This window comes from Carassius carassius, chromosome 30 (assembly GCF_963082965.1).
Source record: "Carassius carassius chromosome 30, fCarCar2.1, whole genome shotgun sequence".
Taxonomy (NCBI): Eukaryota; Metazoa; Chordata; class Actinopteri; order Cypriniformes; family Cyprinidae; genus Carassius; species Carassius carassius.
This window is the reverse complement of record NC_081784.1, coordinates 27535343-27561370: the sequence shown is the minus strand read 5'-3', so window position 1 is coordinate 27561370 and position 26028 is coordinate 27535343. Positions and strand designations below refer to the sequence as shown.

At 38.2% G+C, this 26028-nt stretch overlaps 1 protein-coding gene across 1 annotated transcript in view; it reads left to right on the top strand.

Moving 5' to 3' along the window:
* wdr11 (WD repeat domain 11) overlaps positions 1-26028 on the top strand; it is a 226446-nt gene that overhangs the window by 39820 nt on the left and 160598 nt on the right. The window contains exons 6-7 of the mRNA XM_059518127.1: positions 9344-9509; positions 25685-25796. Coding sequence (XP_059374110.1) covers positions 9344-9509; positions 25685-25796 — 278 coding nt within the window. The remainder of the gene's footprint in view (positions 1-9343; positions 9510-25684; positions 25797-26028) is intronic.

Genomic DNA, 26028 nt, shown 5'->3' with positions numbered 1-26028 from the left:
AAATTGGTGACCTCTCCAAAGAAGTAGAAATACTAGCTAATAACACAGCATTGGGCTTAAGCAAGATATCAGAAGAATTAACTGCTTTTAGATTGATTGCCTTGCAAAACAGAGCAGCACTGGATTATCTACTATCTGCACAAGGTTGGACCTGCAAAATTATTGGAATAGAGTGCTGTTCTTACATTCCCAATAATAATGATGATTTGCAGAAAGTGATTTCTAACATTCATAATGTCTCCAGGGTAGTACACGAAATATCAACAATTTCAAGTTCTGGCTTCTTCGATTGGATAACAAAATATGTAGGAGATCTAGGAAAAATAGCAGTTGAGTACATTTTCTTAGCCTTAATTGGGTTAACTCTGTTTACCGTACTGATTAAAGGAATGAAAACCATAATCATTAAATTAATTAGCAGTACAACTAAGAAGAATAAAGCACAGGCTATTGACAGAACATCAGCAGCACAGGAGCACCAGGACAAGACCACAGGGAACAGATGATTCTTCTGCACAATCTGACTTTGCTGCAGCCTGGAATTGAACTACTGGTTTCGTCTGGTCAGAGGAAAACTGGCCCCCCAATTGAGCCTGGTTTCCTCCAAGGTTTTTTTCTCCATTCTGTCACCGATGGAGTTTCGGTTCCTTGCCGCTGTCGCCTCTGGCTTGCTTAGTTGGGGACACTTCATCTACAGCGATATCGTTGACTTGATTGCAAATAAATGCACAGACACTATTTAACTGAACAGAGATGACATAACTGAATCCAATGATGAACTGCCTTTAACTATCATTTTTGCATTATTGACACTGTTTTCCTAATGGATGTTGTTCAGTTGCTTTGACGCAATGTATTTTGTTTAAAGCGCTATATAAATAAAGGTGACATTGACATTGACATTTAATCTAAGATAAGGGAGAGATCCTACCAAGTCATCAAAAGGTTACACTTATCCTTGGCTCTCCATGGGGTGTTATTGTATTGTTTGTATCACCTTTGTTAAAAGGCATAAAGGAAATTTCCCCTGCGGTTATTATGGGTGGCTCAATATGTCAATGTCACCTTTATTTATATAAAGCTTTAAACAAAATACATTGCGTCAAAGCAACTGAACAACATTCATTAGGAAAACAGTGTGTCAATAATGCAAAATGATAGTTAAAGGCAGTTCATCATTGAAGTTAAACAGTGTCTGTGCATTTATTTTCAATCAAGTCAACGATATCGCTGTAGATGAAGTGACCCCAACTAAGCAAGCCAGAGGCGACAGCGGCAAGGAACCGAGAATCCATCGGTGACAGAATGGAAAAAAAACCTTGGGAGAAACCAGGCTCAGTTGGGGGGCCAGTTCTCCTCTGACCAGACGAAACCAGTAGTTCAATTCCAGGCTGCAGCAAAGTCAGATTGTGCAGAAGAATCATCTGTTTCCTGTGGTCTTGTCCTGGTGCTCCTCTGAGACAAGGTCTTTACAGGGGATCTGTATCTGGGGCTCTAGTTGTCCTGGTCTCCGCTGTCTTTCAGGGATGTAGAGGTCCTTTCTAGGTGCTAATCCAACATCTGGTCTGGATACGTACTGGATCCGGGTGACTGCAGTGACCCTCTGATCTGGACACAGACTGGATCTGGTGGCCACGGTGACCTCGGAACAAGAGAGAAACAGACAAATATTAGCGTAGATGCCATTCTTCTAATGATGTAGCAGGTACATAGGGTGTTATGGGAAGTGTTTCCGGTTCCGGTTTACCTAATTAATGCAGCCTAAAAATCCTTTAACGGATTTGGATAATAAAAGCATATTAGTATGTTATGTGTATGCCAGGTTAAAGAGATGGGTCTTTAATCTAGATTTAAACTGCAAGAGTGTGTCTGCCTCCCGAACAATGTTAGGTAGGTTATTCCAGAGTTTGGGCGCCAAATAGGAAAAGGATCTGCCGCCTGCAGTTGATTTTGATATTCTAGGTATTATCAAATTGCCTGAGTTTTGAGAACGTAGCGGACGTAGAGGATTATAATGTAAAAGGAGCTCATTCAAATACTGAGGTGCTAAACCATTCAGGGCTTTATAAGTAATAAACAATATTTTAAAATCTATGCGATGCTTGATAGGGAGCCAGTGCAGTGTTGACAGGACCGGGCTAATATGGTCATACTTCCTGGTTCTAGTAAGAACTCTTGCTGCTGCATTTTGGACTAGCTGTAGTTTGTTTACTAAGCGTGCAGAACAACCACCCAATAAAGCATTACAATAATCTAACCTTGAGGTCATAAATGCATGGATTAACATTTCTGCATTTGACATTGAGAGCATAGGCCGTAATTTAGATATATTTTTGAGATGGAAAAATGCAGTTTTACAAATGCTAGAAAGTGGCTTTCTAAGGAAAGATTGCGATCAAATAGCACACCTAGGTTCCTAACTGATGACGAAGAATTGACAGAGCAACCATCAAGTCTTAGACAGTGTTCTAGGTTATTACAAGCAGAGTTTTTAGGTCCTATAATTAACACCTGTTTTTTCAGAATTTAGCAGTAAGAAATTACTCGTCATCCAGTTTTTTATATCGACTATGCAATCCATTAGTTTTTCAAATTGGTGTGTTTCACCGGGCTGCGAAGAAATATAGAGCTGAGTATCATCAGCATAACAGTGAAAGCTAACACCATGTTTCCTGATGATATCTCCCAAGGGTAACATATAAAGCGTGAAGAGTAGCGGCCCTAGTACTGAGCCTTGAGGTATTCCATACTGCACTTGTGATCGATAGAATACATCTTCATTTACTGCTACGAACTGATGGCGGTCATATAAGTACGATTTAAACCATGCTAATGCACTTCCACTGATGCCAACAAAGTATTCAAGTCTATGCAAAAGAATGTTGTGGTCAATTGTGTCAAATGCAGCACTAAGATCCAATAAAACTAATAGAGAGATACACCCACGATCAGATGATAAGAGCAGATCATTTGTAACTCTAAGGAGAGCAGTCTCAGTACTATGATACGGTCTAAATCCTGACTGGAAATCCTCACATATACCATTTTTCTCTAAGAAGGAATATAATTGTGTGGATACCACCTTTTCTAGTATCTTGGACAGAAAAGGGAGATTCGAGATTGGTCTATAATTAACTAGTTCTTTGGGGTCAAGTTGTGGTTTTTTGATGAGAGGCTTAATAACAGCCAGTTTGAAGGTTTTGGGGACATATCCTAATGACAATGAGGAATTAATAATAGTCAGAAGAGGATCTATGACTTCTGGAAGCACCTCTTTTAGGAGCTTAGATGGTATAGGGTCTAACATACATGTTGTTGGTTTAGATGATTTAACAAGTTTATACAATTCTTCCTCTCCTATGGTAGAGAATGAGTGGAACTGTTCCTCAGGGGGTCTATAGTGCACTGTCTGATGTGATACTGTAGCTGACGGCTGAATGGTTGCAATTTTATCTCTAATAGTATCGATTTTAGAAGTAAAGTAGTTCTTAAAGTCATTACTGCTGTGGTGTTGGGAAATGTCAAAACTTGTTGAGGCTTTATTTTTCGTTAATTTAGCCACTGTATTGAATAAATACCTGGGGTTATGTTTGTTTTCTTCTAAAAGAGAAGAAAAGTAATCGGATCTAGCAGCTTTTAATGCTTTTCTGTAGGATATGTTACTTTCCCGCCAAGCAATACGAAATACCTCTAGTTTTGTTTTCCTCCAGCTGCGCTCCATTTTTCGGGCTGCTCTCTTTAGGGTGCGAGTATGCTCATTATACCATGGTGTCAAACTGTTTTCCTTAACCTTCCTTAAGCGTAAAGGAGCAACTTTATTTAAAGTGCTAGAAAAGAGAGAGTCCATAGTTTCTGTTACATCATCAAGTTGTTCTGAGGTTTTGGATATGCTAAGGAATATGGATACATCAGGAAGATAACTTAAAAAGCAGTCTTTTGTGTTAGAAGTGATGGTTCTTCCATACTTGTAACAAGAAGTAGAATTTACAATTTTGGCCAGTGTTGGGAAGGTTACTTTGGAAATGTAATAGGTTACAGATTACAAGTTACCCTGTTTAAAATGTAATAGTAGTGTAACTTTTTCAATTACTTTATTAAAGTAATGTAACTAATTACTTTTGAGTACTTTTTGATTACTTTTCTAAATTTGTGAAAATTAAAGAATAATAAATGAAAGCATATACATCAACTTAAATACAGTTATCTAATAAGCATGTGACGTATTCTGTGTAATAAACTCCTGAAACAATGGTGTTTTTTTAAACTGCTGTCTCTGTACATGATGATAGTTTTCTCAAAATAAGTAAAATGCACATTAAGTGACACAAAGCAGTTCTAGAAATTATGTTTATGTGCTCGTTAACTCCTATATTGAGGCAGCAGAGGTTGAAAACACTGCGAGCTTCAGTAGGCCTATGTGTAGTAAATGAAACCATGTCTTTGCCATTAATTTACAGGAGGGGCGGACTGGGAAAAAAATTCAGACTGGAAAATTCAAACTCATACAAACAAATTCATGGACAAAACTATTTTTTTGTATGGACCTGACATAAAAAAGGTTTAAATCTTTAATTTGGGGACATGCTTAATAATTAAAAGTTCTCTCCTGAACTGCACCTTCACTTCCATTTTTCTCTTCAGTCTCTTTATTTTGCCCTGTTATCCATCTCTCTCATGACTTTAATACTCAAGATTGAACAAAACTATACTTTACAATACAATACTCTACAATACTACAATATCTTTATATAAAAATCCTAATACTGTACACGAGTCATGTTTTTCCCTTACAAAAATTAACCATGCTTTTATTAGCCTATATAAAAGTAAAATAACCTTGTTTTGTTTTTGTTTTTTGCAAATGGATTTGTATTTATTTTTAAATAAATACATTTGTAAAATAATTTTACATTTTTGGTTACCACAGTTAAACAATAGTAACCATTTTCTCTGGATTCATAGTTAAATATTAAAATGTTAATTTTCGTAAGGGTTGTGTTGTTGTCTGTCGTAGCTCCCCCTAAACCTATAAAAACAATCTGAATTTCTTACACTATATTACTACTGTAACATTACAACAGATAATAAGGATGTCCTTTATATAGTATTTTGAGTGATGACTGATGAGCAACGTGTTGCTGCTTGATTAAATAAATAAAAAAACAAAGACAAAAAAGCATCTTTACAGATGAAACTGACCTGAAACCCTGAACAGGAGTTCTGCTTCTCTGCTCCAGCTGTGCGCTTCCACAGTCCACTGTTTTCTCTCTCTCTCTCTCTCTCTCTCTCTCTCTCTCTCTCTCTCTCTCTCTCTCGCATTGATTACTCTGAGTCTGATCCAAACCGTTTGGCGGAGGCGCGGAGAGCGCGCGAGTCATGACTAACACTTCATGACTTAGAGATTTCATTTTCAAATGGCGAATTCGCAAATTATCGCTTTAGTATACAATAATGATATTAAATAGTGGGGCAAAATCGGCTGCCAGGCCACCGGGAATTGTCCTGGTTCTCCCGGTGTCCAGTCCGCGCCTGATTTCCACAGACACGCAGAATGTGCAAGTCATATATTGCATTTTGGGGCTTAATATTCACAGACACTAGTCCATGTCATGTTTTGATTCAAGGGTACTGACCTACTTTTGATTTAGTCATGCAAAATGTGGCATATTCCGTCCGCGTTAGGCATTCCGTTTTTATGACTGGATTCTACAAACCAGACTGTTTCCGCATCCCGAAAATTATTAGGGCGGTATGTCTCAGAATAGTCAGTGCAATTTGGGAAAGAAATCAGTTAAATCTGTAGGTGGATATGTGTAAATATTCAAATGTAATCCCCTTTGTAATCGTTAAAAATTTCATAAGTAACTGTAATTTAATTACTCATTTTTTCGTAGTAACTGTAACTAATTACAGTTACAATAATTTTGTAATTAAATTACGTAACGCCGTTAAATGTAACTAGTTACTCCCCAACACTGATTTTGGCAATATGAATTTTGCAAAGAACTAAATAATGATCTGAGATATCATCACTTGGCTGAATAATTTCAACACCATCAACATCAATTCCATGTGACAGTATTAAATCTAGAGTATGATTTCGACAATGAGTAGGTCCTGAAACGTGTTGTCTAACACCAATAGAGTTCAGAATGTCTATAAATGCTGATCCCAATGCATCGTTTTCATTATCAACATGGATATTAAAATCACCAACTATTAAAACTTTACCTGCAGCCAGAACTAACTCGGATGTAAAATCACCAAACTCTTTAATAAAGTCTGTATAGTGCCCTGGTGGCCTTTATACAGTAGCCAGTACAAACATAACAAGGGATTTATCATTAACATTTGTTTCTTTGGATAATGTTATATGAAGTACCATTACTTCAAACGAGTTATACTTGTAGCCTGCCCTCTGAGAAATCCTGAAAACGTTGTTATAAATTGAAGCAACACCTCCACCTTTGCCTTTTAGACGTGGCTCATGTTTATAACAGTAATCTTCGGGGGTGGACTCATTTAAAATAATGTAATCATCAGGTTTTAGCCAGGTTTCTGTCAAACAGAGTACATCTATATTATGATCAGTGATCATATTATTTACAAAAAGTGTTTTCGTAGAAAGGGATCTGATATTCAATAAGCCAAGCTTTATCATTTGTTTATCCATATTGCTTCTGTTTTTTATTTGTTGAACCTCAATTAAATTGTTAATCTTAACTTGGTTTGGACGTTTTTTGTATTTTCTAGTTCGGGGAACAGACACAGTCTCTATAGTGTGATATCTAGGTGAAAGAGTCTCTATGTGCTGAGAATTAACTGACCTCTGTGACGGGAGGCAGCTAGCAGACAGTCGGTTTAGCCAGTCTGTCTGCTTCCTGATTTGGGCCCCAGTTAGTCAAGTATAAACACTAAGACTATTTGCCATATTTCTAGAGAGAAGAGTGGCGCCACCCCAGGAGGGATGAAGACCATCTCTTTTAAACAGGTCAGGTCTGCCCCAAAAGCTCGTTCAATTGTCTATGAAACCTATGTTTTTCTGTGGGCACCACTTAGACATCCAGCCATTGAGTGATGACAATCTGCTATGCATCTCATCACCACGGTAAGCAGGGAGGGGACCAGAGCATATTACAGTGTCTGACATCGTGCTTGCAAGTTCACACACCTCTTTAATGTTATTTTTAGTGATCTCCGACTGGCGAAGTCGAACATCATTAGCGCCGGCATGAATAACAATCGTACTGTATTTACGTTTAGCATTAGCAAGCACTTTTAAATTTGCCAAGATGTCAGGCGCTCTGGCTCCCGGTAAACATTTGACTATGGTGGCTGGTGTCTCTATATTCACGTTCCGTACAATAGAATCACCAATAACTAGAGCACTTTCATCAGGTTTCTCAGTGGGTGCATCACTGAGTGGGGAGAACCTGTTTAATGTTTTGATCGGAACAGAAGAGCGGTGTTTTGACCCACGACTACGCTGCCTCACTGTCACCCAGTTGCCCTGCTGCTGGGGCTCTGTTTCCGGAACCGAACAATGTACAGGAATCCCTGAGCTAGACGCATCCAAAGCTGTATCTAGAGCCCTAACATTCTTACTGTCCTCAATTAAAGTTTGGATGCGTGTCTCTAATTCTGAAATCTTCTCTGTCAGCCTAACTATTTCCCTGCATTTATCACATGTGAATCCCTCATCAGCGACAGAGATAGATAAACTGTACATTTGGTAAGAGGTGCAAGTAACAATGACGGGAGAAGCCATTACTCACCGTGCTTGATGAAATATTCTTACTGCGGTTGTTTGATGAACTTGTGAAAAACTGGAGCGAGGGAGAGGAGAAAAGAAAACAGCGATAGGTTCGAATGAAAACGCTAATGACAAGCTAACGAGTGCTAACCCAATAGCGCGATATGCGGTATTACCGCCGTTTTTTTTTTTTTTACCTACCTAATTTATCCTGATTTTGCTGCATACAAAGCTCTATCGTTGAGTTATGTAGCATATATTGTTTCTTTTTTAACTGACAGAGAGACACGTTTTAAAACCATTTTTATTTACTGTTAAATGCCAAACAGCAACAAGAACACGAAAGGCCTTCTCGTTCCCTTCAGTCTGCTGATTCTCTTACTCTTCAACAGCCTCCCTATAGATTAAAATCTATGGTGGAGAGAGAGCTTTCTCTTTTGCTGCACCTAGTTTATGGAAAGCGCTTCCCATTGCTGTTAGAGAGGCTCACACACTAGCTAGTTTTAAGAAGCTGTTTAAAAACTCATCTTTTTTAAAATTGCTTTTATGGACTGTCGTCAGTAATATTCTACTCTGTTGTACTATAATGAGTATTTTATGATTTATACTTTTTACTTTGTATTGGATTTATTGTAGTTTTTGAATTTTATTTGTTTGTAGCGCTTTGGGTTCTAGAAAAGCGCATTAGAAATAAAATGTATTATTATTATATTATTAAAGTGGGAGAAACAGGTTTCCCCAGTAACGCTGTACACAAAGCATTTTTCCAAAAAATATTCTAAAGATAGTCTTCCTTCAGAAATACAGTTACTGAATTTTCCTCACTATAAGGCGCACTGGATTATAAGGCACACCTTCAATGAATGGCCTATTTTAGTACTGTTTTCATATATAGGGCGCACCGGATTATAAGGCGCATAGAAGATACAGCATTCAAACGTTTGACTGGGTTTGTGTTATGCATCCACTAGATGGAGCTGTGCTAAAGGGAATGTCAACATTTTGACAGAGCGCCTGGATCCATATATAAGGCGCACTGTGGTTTTTTGAGAAAATTAAAAGCTTTTAAGTGCGCCTTATAGTGCAGAAAATACGGTGTATAAAAACACCCGTGCATCGTTGTGGTTTGTAATTGTGCTGTACGTGCTCATGTTTATTCAACAAAGCCTTTTGGAAAATCCTTCAGTTTTGATATTGTGGCGAGCACTACAAATAAATAAATGTATGGTAAGCACATCCCACAGCAACGAGCCTAACTTCTACTCATCACCTTAACTTTAACTGCATTTGTAGCCAGCGCCATAGCCAGACTTGATGAAACGGTCTATATAAAGCTTGAAGCATCAGAATCGGCATTGGCATCGGGCGATCACCATGACAAGAAATTGGTACTTCATGGGTTCAGTACTCACCAATACCGATGCCAGAATTTTTTGTAGTATCTGGCATTTCCGATAGTAGTATCGGAAACGAAACAACCTTATTATAAATATACGTAACAGCAGGTTGGGCCATAGATGAACATTGGAACAGACAGGATAAATTGATGTTTTAAATGTGACCTGGCTATGTGTGTTTGTTTGTGTGCAGGGCTGAAGCAGTGACTCTTAATGACTGTCTCCAGCTGTCATATCTGCCGTCTAAGAGGAACCACATGTTGCTGTTGTACCCCAGAGAGATCCTCATCCTAGACTTGGAGCTCAGTCAGACCATTGGAGTGGTTGCCATTGAGCGCTCAGGCGTGCCATTTATACAGGTGTGTATGGGAAGGGAATGTGAGAGTCTGGATTCTTGTAAAAGAAAGGGTGCTTTTTCATTTTGAAGTGATTTTTTTCTTTCTTTTTTTCACATTTTGGGGGGGGGTTATTTTACTGCATTGTTCCAACTGAACAAGTGTAAGAAGTCGTGATCCTGTACCGAACCAAACAGATACAGGGCTCTTGGTACAGTACGCACAATGACACAAATAAAAGTCTATATTGTCATATGCAGAACCATAATTTTTGAAGAATGTATTGCAAATTGGCTCAGTATCAGATGGTCACTGAAGTCACCTGCATCCAGGCCTGTATGTATTTTCCACCAGCATGAACCAGGTGGAAAAACCAGCTCTGGTTTGGAGTTGGTTCAACTGGCAAGTCTTCTAAAAACCAGTTTGCTTTTCCATGGGCTAGAGAGCCATCACAAAGCTACGTCTTACATCACTGAATACATCTCATCTTTCCCAGTAATGCTAGCATGGCAGTGCCAAACATGACAGGCTTGTTCTAGATGCATCAGTGTCATGCAGACCGATCGGCGCACAACACCAAAGCAGAGCGAAAGTGATCCAAAAGCAAAAAGAGAGTCGTCTGCTTTCCAGTCACTCCCGCTGTCCTTCTTGTTGGTCACAGTAACCCCGCCCTCAGCCCTTGACACAAGCGCTTCTTACTTTTAGACCATCAATGTTTTGGTGCTACTGACAAACCATTTTACCAGGTTTGGAGCACCATGTTAACTAGATGAACTCTAGAGACAGATCCTCTGTGAAGACCTTGTCGGCCAATGGCAGAAGACCACGAAAACCAGACGAGTCCTCTGCTCAATCTGGTGTGCGTTGCAGCCTGTAAATAAACACACTATGCTGGTTTCGTTTGGCCAAAGGAGAACTGGCCCCCTGACTGAGCCTGGTATCTACCAAGGTTTTTTCTCCATTTCTTTCACCAGTGGAATTTTGTTTCCTTGCCAGTGTCGCCTTTGGGGACACTTAGTTGGGGGCACAGTTTCTGGCAACATTATTGACTTCACTGCACAGCCACTATTGGAAGAGAACTGAACTGAGCTGGATGATGACATCACTGAATCGACAATGATCTGACTTTAACCCTCTGGAGTCGATTAATGCGGATACGCGTTATGAGTCATTTTCTCCTGATAACCCCGAAAAGAACCTAAATTACACTTTCAGTTTTAATCGTACAGATAAGAGCAATACATCAATCGAATCTGTAAAGGGTCTACTTTTTTTTTGGATACAGACATAATAACAACAAAACTCTGTGCACTTATAAAATAAAGATAACAAACAAGGTGTGCTGTCTGCAGCCTTTGTCTGCGCTGATCTTCATTTACAAACACGTCATTAAATTGAACTGTAACTCCGTGAATACTCAACGAAGAGACATGAGAGACATCTATAGAAAGCTTGACATGTCTACTTTTAAACTAAACAAGTGCCGCCGAAAACAGATATTCTGTGTTAAAGTAATCCATATGAAAACAACGCGATGTCTGTTTTTCACATCTCCCATCATTATATCTAATGTGACCACGCCCCCGCGCTGAACGCTCTATTCAGATTCAAACTGAAGCGCACGGCTTGAATAAGCCCACACAGAAGAAAAAGCAGCGAGACTGTTCTTCACGTTTTTTTATTTTACTGTTTGCTTCACGATGAGAGGAATAAGACATAAATCACCCCAAAAAGATGTGATGTGGTTGAGGATTTGAGAAATGGATTTCCTCAGAAAAAAAAGAATGAAGCACTTTATTCAGCAGAGATCATAAACATGAGTGAGTCTCTTTTTATTTATTTATATACTTGTACTAGTTTTCACATAACGTGTAAACATTTTACTAGTTAGACTTTTTCCAAAGACTTTTTCCAAACTATAATTCCTGACTAAATGTATAATCAAGTGAAACATTATGAAGTTTCAATAACAATATACAAAACTATACCATTCAAAAGCTTGATGTAAATACTATAAATTTAACAAATAGATAACTGTAACAAATGTAAAAACAATGCTGTTCTTTCAATTTATTCCCCCTAAAAAACCTGAAAAATATTCTCAGCTCTTTTCAACATTAATAATAATAATGATAATAATAATAACAATAAATGTTTTCTTTGTAGAAAATAAGATTGTTAAAAGGATTTCTGAAGGATTGTGTGACTGGAGTAATGATGCCAAAAAAATTAGTTTGAACGTAAGCTTTGATTGTTATAATAAACTGTTTAACTGCTCCCCCAAGTGGATATTAAATTATGTTGTGGGATAATTAAATATATTCTTAATAAACTACAAACATAAAATTATATACATTTATTTTGTTCTCACATTCTTTCTTGTAACTCCTCCCTCTCAGTGACACAGCTGACTGAGAGGCTCATTATGCATCTCATTATGCAGGCCTTTGTCTTCTCAGGTGTAAATCACAATGATATTCATGATAGTTGATGCCTACTCACATATGACTTTTACCAACAAAAGTGTCTTAGAAAATTTAAATCAATATATTGTTTTCTGTAAGCGAGTAAACAAGATGATTTTCACATAATTTAGAAAGAAAAATTCTAGGCTACAAGTTCCAGTTCTCAAAAATCACGGGAACCATTGTTCTTTGTGTTTTATGGCCTTATCAGGTGATTTAACATTTTTTAGTTTTTCACTAACCACGCATAACATTTTTTTCCTCAAAAATACAATCATGTACATGCATGCATTTCACATTATTATAATATTTTCTTTTGAAAATGAGAAGAGTAAAGGCACAGAGAGACTGCTCGCTTGTGACACCTCAAAAGTGTGCATCCGATATGCAAAACACAGAAACTTGAACGTGTGTCCTCACGCTTCACATACATTTGTCTTTTCCTTTTAATGGTGATTGGCAAACACCCTTGCAGGTGCGTAACGCCACCTACTGTATGACACCTGCGTGAAAATAAAGGTTCAATCAGCCCTAATAATTATTCTTGATTTTCTATTACCAGAACCCAGATTCAGACTAAGTAACCACTTGTTGTTAATATTCAACATACATAGAGACAGTGGAATGTAGAGCTGAAACAACGAATCGATTTAATCGATGAAAATCGATTATTAAAATAGTTGTCAACTAATTTAGTCATCGATTCGTTGCTAAATAACTTTTATTTGCCGTAAGCGGCTCATTTCGTGCATATTTCAAATCTGCGGTGACCAAAGTGTGGCAGTAATGAGCCACCGGAGGTTTTACTCAGCCAGTACAACAGGAGAAGTAGCGAATAGCCAATAGCTGGCCTTGTTTTGTCACGTGCTTCCCGAGCAGCGTCTCTGCAGCCATAGACATCATATGATGTCTATGTCTGCAGCATTCAGCGTGATGTGGGAGTACTTTACATTGAGCCTTTAAAAAAGAAGAGTAACCTGTAAACTCTGCACTACTGCACTGTTTAAGGGGACGTTCACATATCGCGTCTTTTGCACGCTCAAGTTCGTTATTTCCAACACCGCACCGCATCGAGTTAAAAACATTTCAACTTTTCAGAATGCCGCAACCGCACCAATCAGCTTCATCCTTTCCCGTAACAACGTTAAAAGCTCAGTCAAGATGAAAGGAACAGCTGATCATAGTTGTATATGGATTACCATTTTGAAATAAATTTAGTAGCAGAGCTACTGCAAGCGATTTATTTGAGCTGCAAATCCATTTATCCTTTGCTGAAATTTCCGCGTCTTCAAGGAGAGAGCACGTCATGGTTGCTTAGCAAAGGCAGATGCCTCAGGGGCGCTTCTGCGCGAGCGCTTTGGAAAGAAGGAGAAAGCGGTGCGCCTAGCGTTTTCCACTCGTTTTTAGGCGCGATTTGTGAACGGCCCCTAAGACTTTCATTTGTGCAGATTCTCCAGTACAATGTTGTTTGCAAATGTTTAGTCGTAAAAGCTGATAACATTGCTTTTTAACAGTTAACATTTAAAGCTTTACAAGCATGTTCTGTGATCAGTTTGTCGTTTACCAGTTCAAAATTCAGTCGTGCAGCCTAATTATGACTGAATGAGAGAGGTAAATGTAGATATTTGAAATGCACTTATTTTCTAAGTATTCACTGCTCTTTTTCACACAGCAGGTTTTTTGTGTGTGTCCTATTTTTTTTCTGGACAACCTTCTGATGGATTTAACTTTAAATTGTGAGTTCCATTCAGGTTTCATGCCATTGGCACTTTTTTTGAAGGATTGTTTACAATTTCACAGCAAAAGCTATAAAGCTGTTTCCCAGTAAATAATAAAATACAATGCACTGCAATTTTATTCTGTTTTATCCTTATTCTTTGTGAAAATATGTTCTGAAAGATTCCTTAATAAGCTTTGTTCAGGATGTTAAACTACTTTAGGAGCTCTAAGGACTGCCATGGTGAAAACATTATTTGAAATCTCCTTGTGAAATTTGCTAGAGTATGGGTCAGTGTTCTGATTGCAGAAGAGTTCGACAAAGGATTACTAACACAATAAAACAACTCCAGGTATATTTTTGATGAGGATATGACAGTGCAAAATGGTTACAATCTCTTAAATCTATGCTGAATGATAAAGACCATTTATTAATAATTTACTTGGGGAAAAAATGGAAAAAAACTAAAATATAAGTACATAAACCGATTAATCGATTAATCGTAAAAATAATCGACAGATTAATCGATTATCAAAATAATCGTTAGTTGCAGCCCTAGTGGAATGTGTACAGTAGAGTTGCTTTCGTCATTAAAAAAATAACTAAATATCATCGTCAACGAACTTTTATCATGTGACGAAGATGAGACACAACGTAAATGCTGGTCATGTGACAATGACTATAATTAAATGAATACTGCAATATCGTTGACGAATAAAAGCAAGGCTAAATGTGGTTTACATAATACAAACTATGTTAAAATGTTTCTTTATTTTCGTTGACCAAAATGAGATGAAACAAAATGTTATAATGTTATTTTGTCTCGTTTAGTCACGTTATTATTATTATTTTGCAGTATTTCTGTTTCCTGTGTCTCACTTCAGGGGCTGCATCAGGTCGCACTGAGCAGACGCAGGCGAGTTCACTTCCTCAAACCCCACTCGTGGCATTATTAAGTAGACGACAACAATTTACTTATTTACTCATTACTGATTATTTAGTCAAGTCACATTTATTTATATAGTGATTTATACAATACAGATTGTGTCAAAGCAGCTTTTCAGTATTAAACAGGAAAATACTGTTTAAATAATGCAAGCAGACTATAGTATCAGGGGTTGCACAGATTAGTCGACTAGTCAACTTCAATGATCTGTAAGCTTGATGTCAAATAGTCGCTGATCCTATAGAGGGCGCAATAGGATAATAAATCTTTGAGGGAATTCCACATTTACGCTCCGTTTCCAAACAGTTATTCAATGTACAGTCGTGGCCAGAAGTTTTGAGAATTACATAAATATTAGTTTTCAAAAAGTTTGCTGCTAAACTGCTTTTAGATCTTTGTTTCAGTTGTTTCTGTGATGTACTGAAATATAATTACAAGCACTTCATACGTTTCAAAGGCTTTTATCGACAATTACATGACATTTATGCTAGTGATGCACCGAAATGAAAATTCTTGGCCGAAACCGAAAACCGAAAAAGAGAAAACCAAGGCCGAAAACCGAAACCGAAACACCGAAAGAAATTATGCCAATTATTCCATTGCATTTATTGCTATGACCATGTACTAACTTTACTAAAATTAAGACATTGCAATTGCATAAATTAATATTAAAGTTTCAAAGATAATTACAATTACATAAATTATAAAAAACATAAAAATACATAATTACAAATTATGCAATATTTATTAAGCACATTGCAACAATGCACAGTATAAAATAAAATTCAAACTAAAAATGTATCCCACTCATGTGAATATTAAATAATAATGTACAGGCCTACTGGCCTGCAGAAAGGTTTTAAAATGAACTGTTCTCTCATAAAAACAAAGTGCATTTAGGTCAAGTGCATTTGAAATTGTTCTCTGTAGGACTAGAAAGTGCATTACTTCTCCAGTAGGCAAGACTGTTATCACTTCTGGGGATGGGGACTTCAGACAGATAACCATCTAGCTGTTGAGCAGTTGAGCTTGTCATCTGCCTGACATTTGAGAAATATTTGAGAGAGTGTATTTAAATAGGGGCAGGGCATAAATAATTTGTTTTATCAAATTAAAGCAGAAATCTAGCAGAAAATCTAGCAGAAATATGGCTACAATCTGATATTATGTATGTATATGTATATATATATGTGTGTGTGTGTGTATATATATATATATATAGGCTACTGTAAATAAAATGTCACATATATAGTAGCCTAAGAACTAGAACAATAGCCAATGTATTATTATTTGAGGCACTTTCTTGCAGAATTTCACTGAAAATATCAGACAACGAGGGTGAATGCCAAGAGACGAGTCTTTTTTCCGCGCTCTGATCTGTCTCCTGCGCTTGGCGCTTCTCCGTCTCCACGCGGGTTCTCCGCATCCAGCGCGGCCTGTATCATTTCTCGTGCGCGCTGCCTTATTTCCGCATCCAAGTAATGATCTTTATAACGCGGATCAAGCACATTCGCGATGAAGTGCAGAGGATCCGAAAAGATCTCAGTGAGACGTGTGCTAACAGACTCTATAAGACTGTACCTTTCTTTGTTCTCACTTCGTGGTCCGTCTCAATCTCTTTGTTAGGAGACGCTTTAGTGCTGCGAATAAAGGAATAAGAAGAGAGAGAATGTTCTCACTGGTGTGAAGTGAATGTCGCGGGGAGCTCGTGGTCTGCGCTATGCAGGTGCACGTTCAGGTCGCGGTTTCTGTTTGCGTCATCATCACAACATTTCGGCCGTGTTGTTTCGGTGATAAAAGTCTTTCGGCCAAAAACCGAAAATGCTCTTTTGGGCCATTTTCGGCCGAAAATCTTCGGTGGCCGAATATTCGGTGCATCCCTAATTTATGCCAAGAGTCAGTATTTGCAGTGTTGGCCCTTATTTTTCAGGACCTCTGCAATTTGACTGGGCATGCTCTCAATCAACTTCTGGGCCAAATCCTGACTGATAGCAACCCATTCTTTCATAATCACTTCTTGGAGTTTGTCAGAATTAGTGGGTTTTTGTTTGTCCACCTGCCCCTTGAGGATTGACCACAAGTTCTCAATGGGATTAAGATCTGGGGAGTTTCCATGCCATGGACCCAAAATTTCAACATTCTGGTCCCCGAGCCACTAAGTTATCACTTTTGCCTTATGGCACGGTGCTCCATCGTGCTGGAAAATGCATTGTTCTTCACCAAACTGTTGTTGGATTGTTGGAAGAAGTTGCTGTTGGAGGGTGTTTTGGTACCATTCTTTATTCATGGCTGTGTTTTTGGGCAGAATTGTGCGTGAGCCCACTCCCTTGGATGAGAAGCAACCCCACAAATGAATGGTGTCAGGATGCTTTACTGTTGGCATGACACAGGACTGATGGTAGCGCTCACCTTTTCTTCTCCGGACAAGCCTTTTTCCAGATGCCCCAAACAATCGGAAAGGGGCTTCATCGGAGAATATGACTTTGCCCCAGTCCTCAGCAGTCCATTCATTATACTTTCTGCAGAAGATCAATCTGTCCCTGATGTTTTTTTTGGAGAGAAGTGGCTTCTTTGCTGCCCTTCTTGACACCAGGCCATCTTCCAAAAGTCTTCGCCTCACTGTGCGTGCAGATGCGCTCACACCTGCCTGCTGCCATTCCTGAGCAAGCTCTGCACTGGTGGCACTCCAATCCCGCAGCTGAATCCTCTTAAGGAGACGATCCTGGCACTTGCTGGACTTTCTTGGAAGCCCTGAAGCCTTCTTTACAAGAATTGAACCTCTTTCCTTGAAGTTCTTGATGATCCTATAAATTGTTGATTTAGGTGCAATCTTAGTAGCCACAATATCCTTGCCTGTGAAGCCATTTTTATGCAACGCAATGATGGCTGCACGCGTTTCTTTACAGGTCACCATGGTTAACAATGGAAGAACAGTGATTTCAAGCATCACCCTCCTTTTAACACGTCAAGTCTGCCATTCTAACCCAATCAGCCTGACATAATGATCTCCAGCCTTGTGCTCGTCAACATTCTCACCTGAGTTAACAAGACGATTACTGAAATGATCTCAGCAGGTCCTTTTAATTTTTTGGGATTAAGTTAATTTTCATTGCAAAGAAGGACTATGCAATTCATCTGATCACTCTTCATAACATTCTGGAGTATATGCAAATTGCTATTATAAAAACTTAAGCAGCAACTTTTCCAATTTCCAATATTTATGTAATTCTCAAAACTTTTGGCCAAGACTGTATACTCCGAAAGCTCCACAAAACATGTGATTATATTACTGGATGCTAGAAATTGAATGGGAAAATGCACATTCTAAACAGCTTATTGTACAGGTAAATTAATCACTGTTCAAATCTAATGCGCTGCTGCACTGTAACACACTCACATAGGCTACAGACAGTACCTCATATGTCATGTGCAGATCGCATGTACAGTATCATTCAGCGCGGAAATGTACTGTCAACACTGTTCTGTGATTTCTCAATAAAATAGGTTAGAAACTGAAAAGCATATATAACTAATCTAAATAACTAAATCCCACAGCGTCACTACTACTAGAAAGATGCTGCCATGTAGAATTAATTCACACACGCAATAATTCTTAATGCATTCATATAAATGTAATCTTTACTGAGCTACTTTATCTATGTCTGATTTAGGACGAGCAGAAATCTGTGAGAAATAAAATGACCCAAAGGCAAAAGATTAAAAATGAAAAAAATTAGCTGTTATCGGAGCAGTAGCCATGTGGGCAGTGCTATTTTATATGCCATAGTTGTGCACAAGGGGTTTGTCACAGCTTGAGACTTATTTGTTAATTAATGACGTCATCAGTGAATAGTCGACTTCAACTCGACTTTCATCACATAAAAGTCGACTTTAAAAAAATCAGAAGTCGTTCAAACCCTAAATAGTATAAACTATATTTTTCAGTTAAAATCAGTTCATCAGTTCAAATATTCAAATATTATTTGTGCAATCAAGTCGACTATATTGCCAGAAATTAAGGGTCCCCATCTAAAGAAGCCAAAGACAACAGTGGCAAGGAACCAATTCCCATGGTCTTGTGCGGAAGGCTGTTTTGGTGGCAAAATCTTCGCAGGGCTCATCTTGTTGAATTTACCATTCAAAAAAACAAAAAATCTTTGTCTCTATCCTTACTTACAAGCTAAGAGAAACGTTAAGATGATGCTAATGTTGCTTTTAATAAGCCCTGTCTGTTTTGTGCTTATGATTACGCTAAGGATTCTTGTGTCAAAATGGCAGATATATTACACAGTGATAAAATTTATTTCGAGACAAAATGGTCTTTGCTTTGCTTGTCTAAAAAAAGGACATTTAGCAAAAGCCTGTAAAAGGCAATTTACTTGCCAAATATGTTCCAAGAAACATCCAACAGTGCTGCATATCAAAAACGCTTGATTATGATGCTACGGAGGCAAATTCCAGCAGTCTCTATGGTTGTTGTGGCTACAGCTGAATACAAGTTTTCAGTTATTCCAGTAAAAGTAAAAGCCACCAAAGGTAGTGGAGTATGATTCATTCTTAGACCCTGTAAGTTCAGCTACATTTTGTACAGAGAGATTGATGTGGCGGTTGAACATGGCTGGCAAATAAATTTAGATCTTGCTCAGGGCAATGGGACAGGAAAAGCTGATAAAAACATTTAGGTTGAGTGGCTTGGAAGTTAGTGGGCTGGACAGTGACAACTTTATAGAATTGCCTGAAACTTTCATACAAAGTTCAATTCCAGTAAACCAGGAGAATATACCAAGCAGGGCTGCACGATTAATCAAATGTGACTGTCTTGTCAGTAGAGTTGTTTCTGTGATCAGTAGTAAATCTCTAGCATGTGTATTCAGATGGAGCAGCATTTACTACACAGAGCAGTAGTTCACTGATAACCAATGCAAAATCGCGTTCATAATCGCAGACAATGTAATCGCGTGATTATGAAATTGAAGAAATCGTTCTGCGATTATGAAAGCTGTTTGCGTAGCTTGTCAGTGAACTATGGCTCTGTGTAGTAAATGCTGCTCCATCTGAAAGTATATGAAAATACCACATTTAATAACATGTTTTACTCCAAACTCACTTCATAATTTCAGTCGAGTGTTTGAAATAAACCCTTCTGTGAGATGAGGTGGCTTCTTACACAGAGTATGACACATTTCATAGTACCGTATTTTCCGGACTATAAGTCGCACTTTTTTTCATAGTTTGGCTGGTCCTGCGACTTATAGTCAGGTGCGACTTATTTATGAAAATTAATTTGACATGAACCAAGAGAAATGAACCAAGAGAAAACATTACCGTCTACAGCCGCGAGCATAGAGCACCCTCTCGCGGCTGTAGACGGTAATGTTTCTCTTGGTTCTTGGTTCTAAATAAATGCAACTTATAGTCCAGTGCGACTTATATATGTTTTTTTCCCTTGTCATGACGTATTTTTGGACTGATGCAACTTATACTCAGGTGCAACTTATAGTCCGAAAAATACGGTAAGTGATAAAGTCTGTCGATTAGCATTGAATTATTGTATACTTTATTATAACAAATATTATAATAAGACTAACTCAGATAAACCATATATTGTAGTTGTGTGTTTATTAGTCACGCTGAATTAATGAAAGCAGTTAAGTCTTTTGCTTATCAGCAACTGCTATAGGCATTTCCTGGGTGCCTTTTGCAAGACGTGTTTGGAGTCTCAGCTCGAGAGTGCCCTCTGGCCTTCGGATTGAGATTTACTGCTGGTCATAGAACTGTGCTTCACTGAAAGATACATATAACAATCGCAGCTTCTGCCTAATTGCGATTTAATTTCATTCAATAATACCAAGGTAAGAGGACATAAAGAAATGTCTGTTTCTGAAAGATTTTCAACTGTCTTCCATAAAATCAGATGTTGATCTGTTAATTGTGATTAATGTCCTAAAAGCAATGCAACCCTCAAGGATTTTAACAGCCAGAAGGATGGTCCTTATGCGGTTTAGATATGTTTTATGATGTTTAGTAAATGGTCCATTAAGTAAATGGTCCAAAGATGTTCAGGGAAGTAGGGCTGTCACGATAACAAATTTTGCTGGACAATAAAGGTACACCTTTTCAAAGATCAATAAACTTTTTGTGACGAGTGGGCCGAGAGCCGTGGGAATAGAGCGAGGCCGGTGGAGTGATTGGAAATCAGTGACACCAGCGACACTCACAGGTCTCGAGTCCCACGGAGGAGATGGAAGGATATAAAACAGGAGCGACGACAGTGATGGAGGAGAGAGGACCAGGCTTCTCTCCTCTCTCACTGTTGTCGCTCCTGTTTTATATCCTTCCATCTCCTCCTTGGGACTCGAGACTGGTGAGTCGAGCTGGTGTAGCTCATTTCCAATCACTCCACCAGCCTCGCCCCGTTCCCACGGCTCTCGGCCCCGCCCCACTCGTCACACTTATTTTATTTTATGGCAGATTCATAGCAAGAAATACCAACATGTTGACTTTGTGTGGCTTAAAATTAATTAATTTTGTATGTTATATTATGTTTATATGCCAGTTAGGGATGCTCATATTGACCGTTTAACCGTTAACCGAAAGTAAACATTTTGACCGCTAAAGGGGCCGTTCACATATCACGTCTTTTTTTGTGCTCAAGTTCGTTATTTCAAATGTGGTATGCGCGCTCATAATGGAAGTGATGCACTCGTTTTTCCCAGGTGAGTTTTTACTTTTCTTTGAAAATAAATCTTGTAACAGAGTTACAGCAAGGGTTTTTCAGTGGTGGAAATAACGGTTATAACGGAGATCGCAGCTGATGGATGCTTAGCAACAACAGATGCCTCAGGAGCGCAACTGCCCGAGCGCTTTGGAAAGAAGGAGAAAACGACATGCGCGCATATGTTTGTGTGTGTACTCTCTGGGCGCAAGAGCGTCTCACTGCAGTGCTCCTCCGGGGGAGTTGTTGTTGTTGTTCCAGTAGCGGCCTTGGCTGAGGCCAGTGCTGGTAGAGGGGAGCCTAAAGAAGATACGTTTGCGATTATTTGGTCTTGGGGCGAGTAGCCACATTCCAATTTAAACGATTACTCTCTTTGTCCATTCTGGTCTCCAAATCCAACCATTTTCCTTTCCAAAGCCGTGAGCTTCTTCGTGATGTTATCCATATTGCTGTTAAGTCTCAGTGCTGACCGCATTGCCCACTGCTTCAATCATGACGGGAGGTCTTGTGAGGCTTTGGACAGCTGTTCCCGTTTTTGGACTTTTTCGATAACCCAGGGAAAAACCTAATCCAATCAGCAGAAGACCTGTTATCATGGTTCCAAATAGGTAGATGTCTTCAATGTCCTCCATGGAAAGAGCCGCCAGACACACGACCCACTACCTCTCCCACACTTCCATCGTGTAGCCAGCTGGGAACGTTCTGGCAGGGCAGTCAGGTTCCCCCGAACCCTAGCTTCTCGTCGAGAAGATGGTGTCAATTGCGTTGAAAGACCATTTGATCCATGATTTCAGTTTTGGAGAACAGTACAGAGAGAGTCTCTCAGAAGTATTAGAAACTAGACAAGACAAGAGAGCAAGCAGGGAAGGCAAGGGGAGGAGAGGGAGAGAAATGCGTCCACCTTTGTTCAGAGCCAAGAAGTCAACAACAGTTTTCAAGATGAAATAACTTTGTTGAACAAAGGTCATGCTATGAAAACCGGTAGTATTTATCCTAGACAATGGCATCTTAAGAGTCGGCAGAAGGTTGAGCAGAATGGCAATGCCAGAAGAGTTCAAACATTAATGAACCTTAACAAAATTTCAAGTCATTGTGATAGAAGAAGCCAACTGCTTGCTAAACTGGGTACCAGAGGTAATTCATAGGGTTATGCTCTTCTCATTTTACACTCTGAGCATGTGTACTGAATATTAAATAAGTTAGTAATGATAACAATGTGTACCATTCTGATTTGTACCGAGGCTCCATAGATTTGCACTAAACAAGCCTAAACAGACAGCGAGTGAGAGAGAGATCAACTGAGCATGTGATTACTTGCGAATCATATATATTTGTGAAAACAGGTTTTCATGTCCAAGGAAAGCCAAATCTGTCTTAGCATTGACACATTCTAACGAACTAATTCTAGATTCTAATTCTGAACCTTCTAACGTGGCACTCAAAGTTAAAATGATTTCAACAGCATGTTTCATTACGTCTCTCTTTGAATGTGTTTTTGAATATGTAGTTGAATGAACGGTTTAAAGACTGACTGACAGACGTCTGGAATGTGCAAGTGGAAATATCAATAGAAAGTCTCTAGTCTTGTCAGATTCGAGGATCAGAATGAACTGTTAAACATATAGGCTAACAATAGTCTAACAATCTTATTGTCAGGTTTATGTTCTGTTATGTGGATAGTTATTTTTTCATTCTATTCCTGTTTCTAGTCAAAAAAGTCTAAAAGTCATCAGAGATTGCCTATTCTATAGGCATTGACATGGATCTGCAGTTGAACAAACAATGGCAGACTTATCCCTAAATCATATCGCTCCTTATACTCACTTATACTTTGGGGGAGAACTCATGAGATACGGAGTGATATTTACCTGCTTCATTAGTAGAGCTGTTCTTCTCGAAGTAGCTTATTTGCTGAGCACAGATTCCTGTATTTGAACTCTCAGAAGATTTATGTGTAGAAGGGTCAAGTCAAGGAGATTATTTTGGATAATGGAACCAACTTTCACTTCAGACCACACACACTCTCGTAAGACACTATTTTCATTTTCGAGTGAACCAACTATTAATTTTAAATGTTAAAAATGCATGTAATATAAAATTGAATTATGTCACAACCTTTATTTTATTATGAAAATGACATTATAATGTAGTTGCCTGCACATAAATGTTTTTGAAATGCATTCTTAAATATTAAGAACAAATCTGTCAAATTGGTCAAAATGTAGCTTTTATTTTTCAAGTCAAAGTCATCACCTTTATTTATATATCACTTCATAAAATACAGTTTGTCAAAGCAGCTATACAGTGTTAGACAGGAAAAACTTGTGCTAATAATGCAAGAGCACAATAGAAAACAGTCTGTTTATGAGTTCAAGACAGTTCATTGTTGATTTAGTGATGTCATCGTCCAGCTCAGTTCAGTTCAGTTCTCTTCCAATATTGTCTGTCCAGTCAAGTCAACAATGTTACCACAAACTGTGTCCCCAACTAAATGTGCCCAAAGCCAACACGAGCAAGGAACCAAAATTCCATTGGTGATAGAAATGGAGAATAAACCTTGGGGGCAGGGGCATAGCATCTGGGTATTCACGGTATGCACATGCATATGGGCCCTGGTTGATTATTGGCCCGCCGAGGGGGACCATTTAATTAAAACCATCAAATTAAATTCTTACCTAAATAACCTAAATAAATAAATATATTGTCTGCATGTCATATGCAGGGCAATAATAATTAACTAGCTAGTTGAAAATACTGTCACATCTCTCTTTAGCAACACGGCATCATTTTAATTATTTTTCTTTCAATGTAATGCTCTTTTATCGAAAGACTATCAAAAGTAGCCATTCTTTCCATTGAGAATACTCAAAGCCTTAAATTAAACACCAAGGACATTGTGAATGTATTTGCCGAAAGAAAAACTCGGAAAATTAAATTAAATAATTACTACTAAAATTAGTGAGTAGGTTTCTTTTTTTTTGTGTGTGTGTTTTGGGTGGCTGTTCCAAGAGTGTGTTTGCATTAAGTATTTTACTAAATATGGCAGTGTTTTAGCATCATGATATTTTAAGAATAAAATTTTAATTACAAGATTGAGAAAGTTGGGTTATATTGCGTGAATAAAGTTAATCAATGTGAAAATTCCACCTATTCACAAAAAAATAAAATAATAAAAAGGTTTGTGGTGGTTAACTGACTGATTTATGAAAAAAAAAAATGATGGCAAAGTTATATTGTTATACTGGTGTTTCTGAGGTAAACGTTATATTACGACTATTCAAGGGCAATTTTATTAACTATTTTCAAAACACGTACTGATCGGCCGATTAGCCTACATGAGTCGTTTAAGTTGTTCAGATTTTTTCTAAACATGTCTTCTGATATCCGTTCATGTTTCATCTCATGGTGGAACTAATAGAAAAATAGATGATTGATTCATGTGCCGCTTGAACTGCTGTGAATAGACATTCAAAAAACAAAATGGTTGGTGGAATCTAATTTTTCAGGGTACCTTTTTCAGATGTGAACTCATGACACTTGTGCTGTGACTTTCAACCCATGACTTAAAAATAAATCAGTGTGGCACAATTTTTTTTAAAGGCACTTCTGCATCTATAACTTTTTTATATTTTTGGGCATTATCAACTGGATGATGGACAGTAAAGCCCAAAGGATCTTCTTTCCAAAGACACCAAAATTGTGTGTGTAGCACACTGAAGTCAGGAACTGTTGCAATTGTTAATTAGGTATGTTATTTTCAGCTGTGAACCAAAATGGAGGTTACAGGTTAAAAATAACAAAACATGCTTGTTGCGATTTATTGGGTGGCTGGTGCACTACTAATTTACATACTTGAAAATGTTAAATATTATTTCCAAGCATTTATATATTTTTTTATTAATAAAACTGATTGTTGAATAGTCATGTAATGTGATTTACCTCAAAAAGGACAACAATAAGAAGCAATCGAGCCTACATAACCTATAATGTATGGGGGGGGGGCATACAAATGTTTTTGTATATGGGCCCAGGGCTAACTTGCTACGCCACTGCTTGTGAGAAACCAGGCTTAGTCGGGGGGGCACTTCTCCTCTGGCCAAACGATACCAGCATGTTGTGGTTTAAATACAGGCTACAATGCATGTCAGATTGAGCAGAGGACTCGTCTGGTTCTCGTGGTCTCTTGCAGATGGTTGACAAGGTTTTCACAGAGGATCTGAATCTAGGGTTCGTCTAGTTTAATATGGTCTCTGCTGACAGGGATGTAGAGGTCATCAAATTTAAGACTTTATATTTAAGAAGTTTATATGATTTACATGAAACATTGAAGACTAATGCTTTCTGTCTTGTGTGTAGGTGATTCCTTGTGCACAGAGAGATGCTCTTTACTGCCTCCATGAGAATGGTTGCATTACACTGCGTGTGTGCCGTTCCACAACACCTTCTCCTAATGAAACAGGCAAGACAGGTTTGGTTCCTTTACATCTATCCTTTCATCTGGGAGTAGGGCATGTATTTTTTTCATCACAATAAAGGTATACATATCACAATTTTGTTTTAACTGAAAATGTAATGACAGAAATTATCTGTTTTGGATAATTATATTAATTAAATATTTTATTAATGACAGGTACTTCATCTGTGACTGCACATCTTGAATTGTATATTGATACAACCAGGGCAGGCTTGAGGTTATGTTT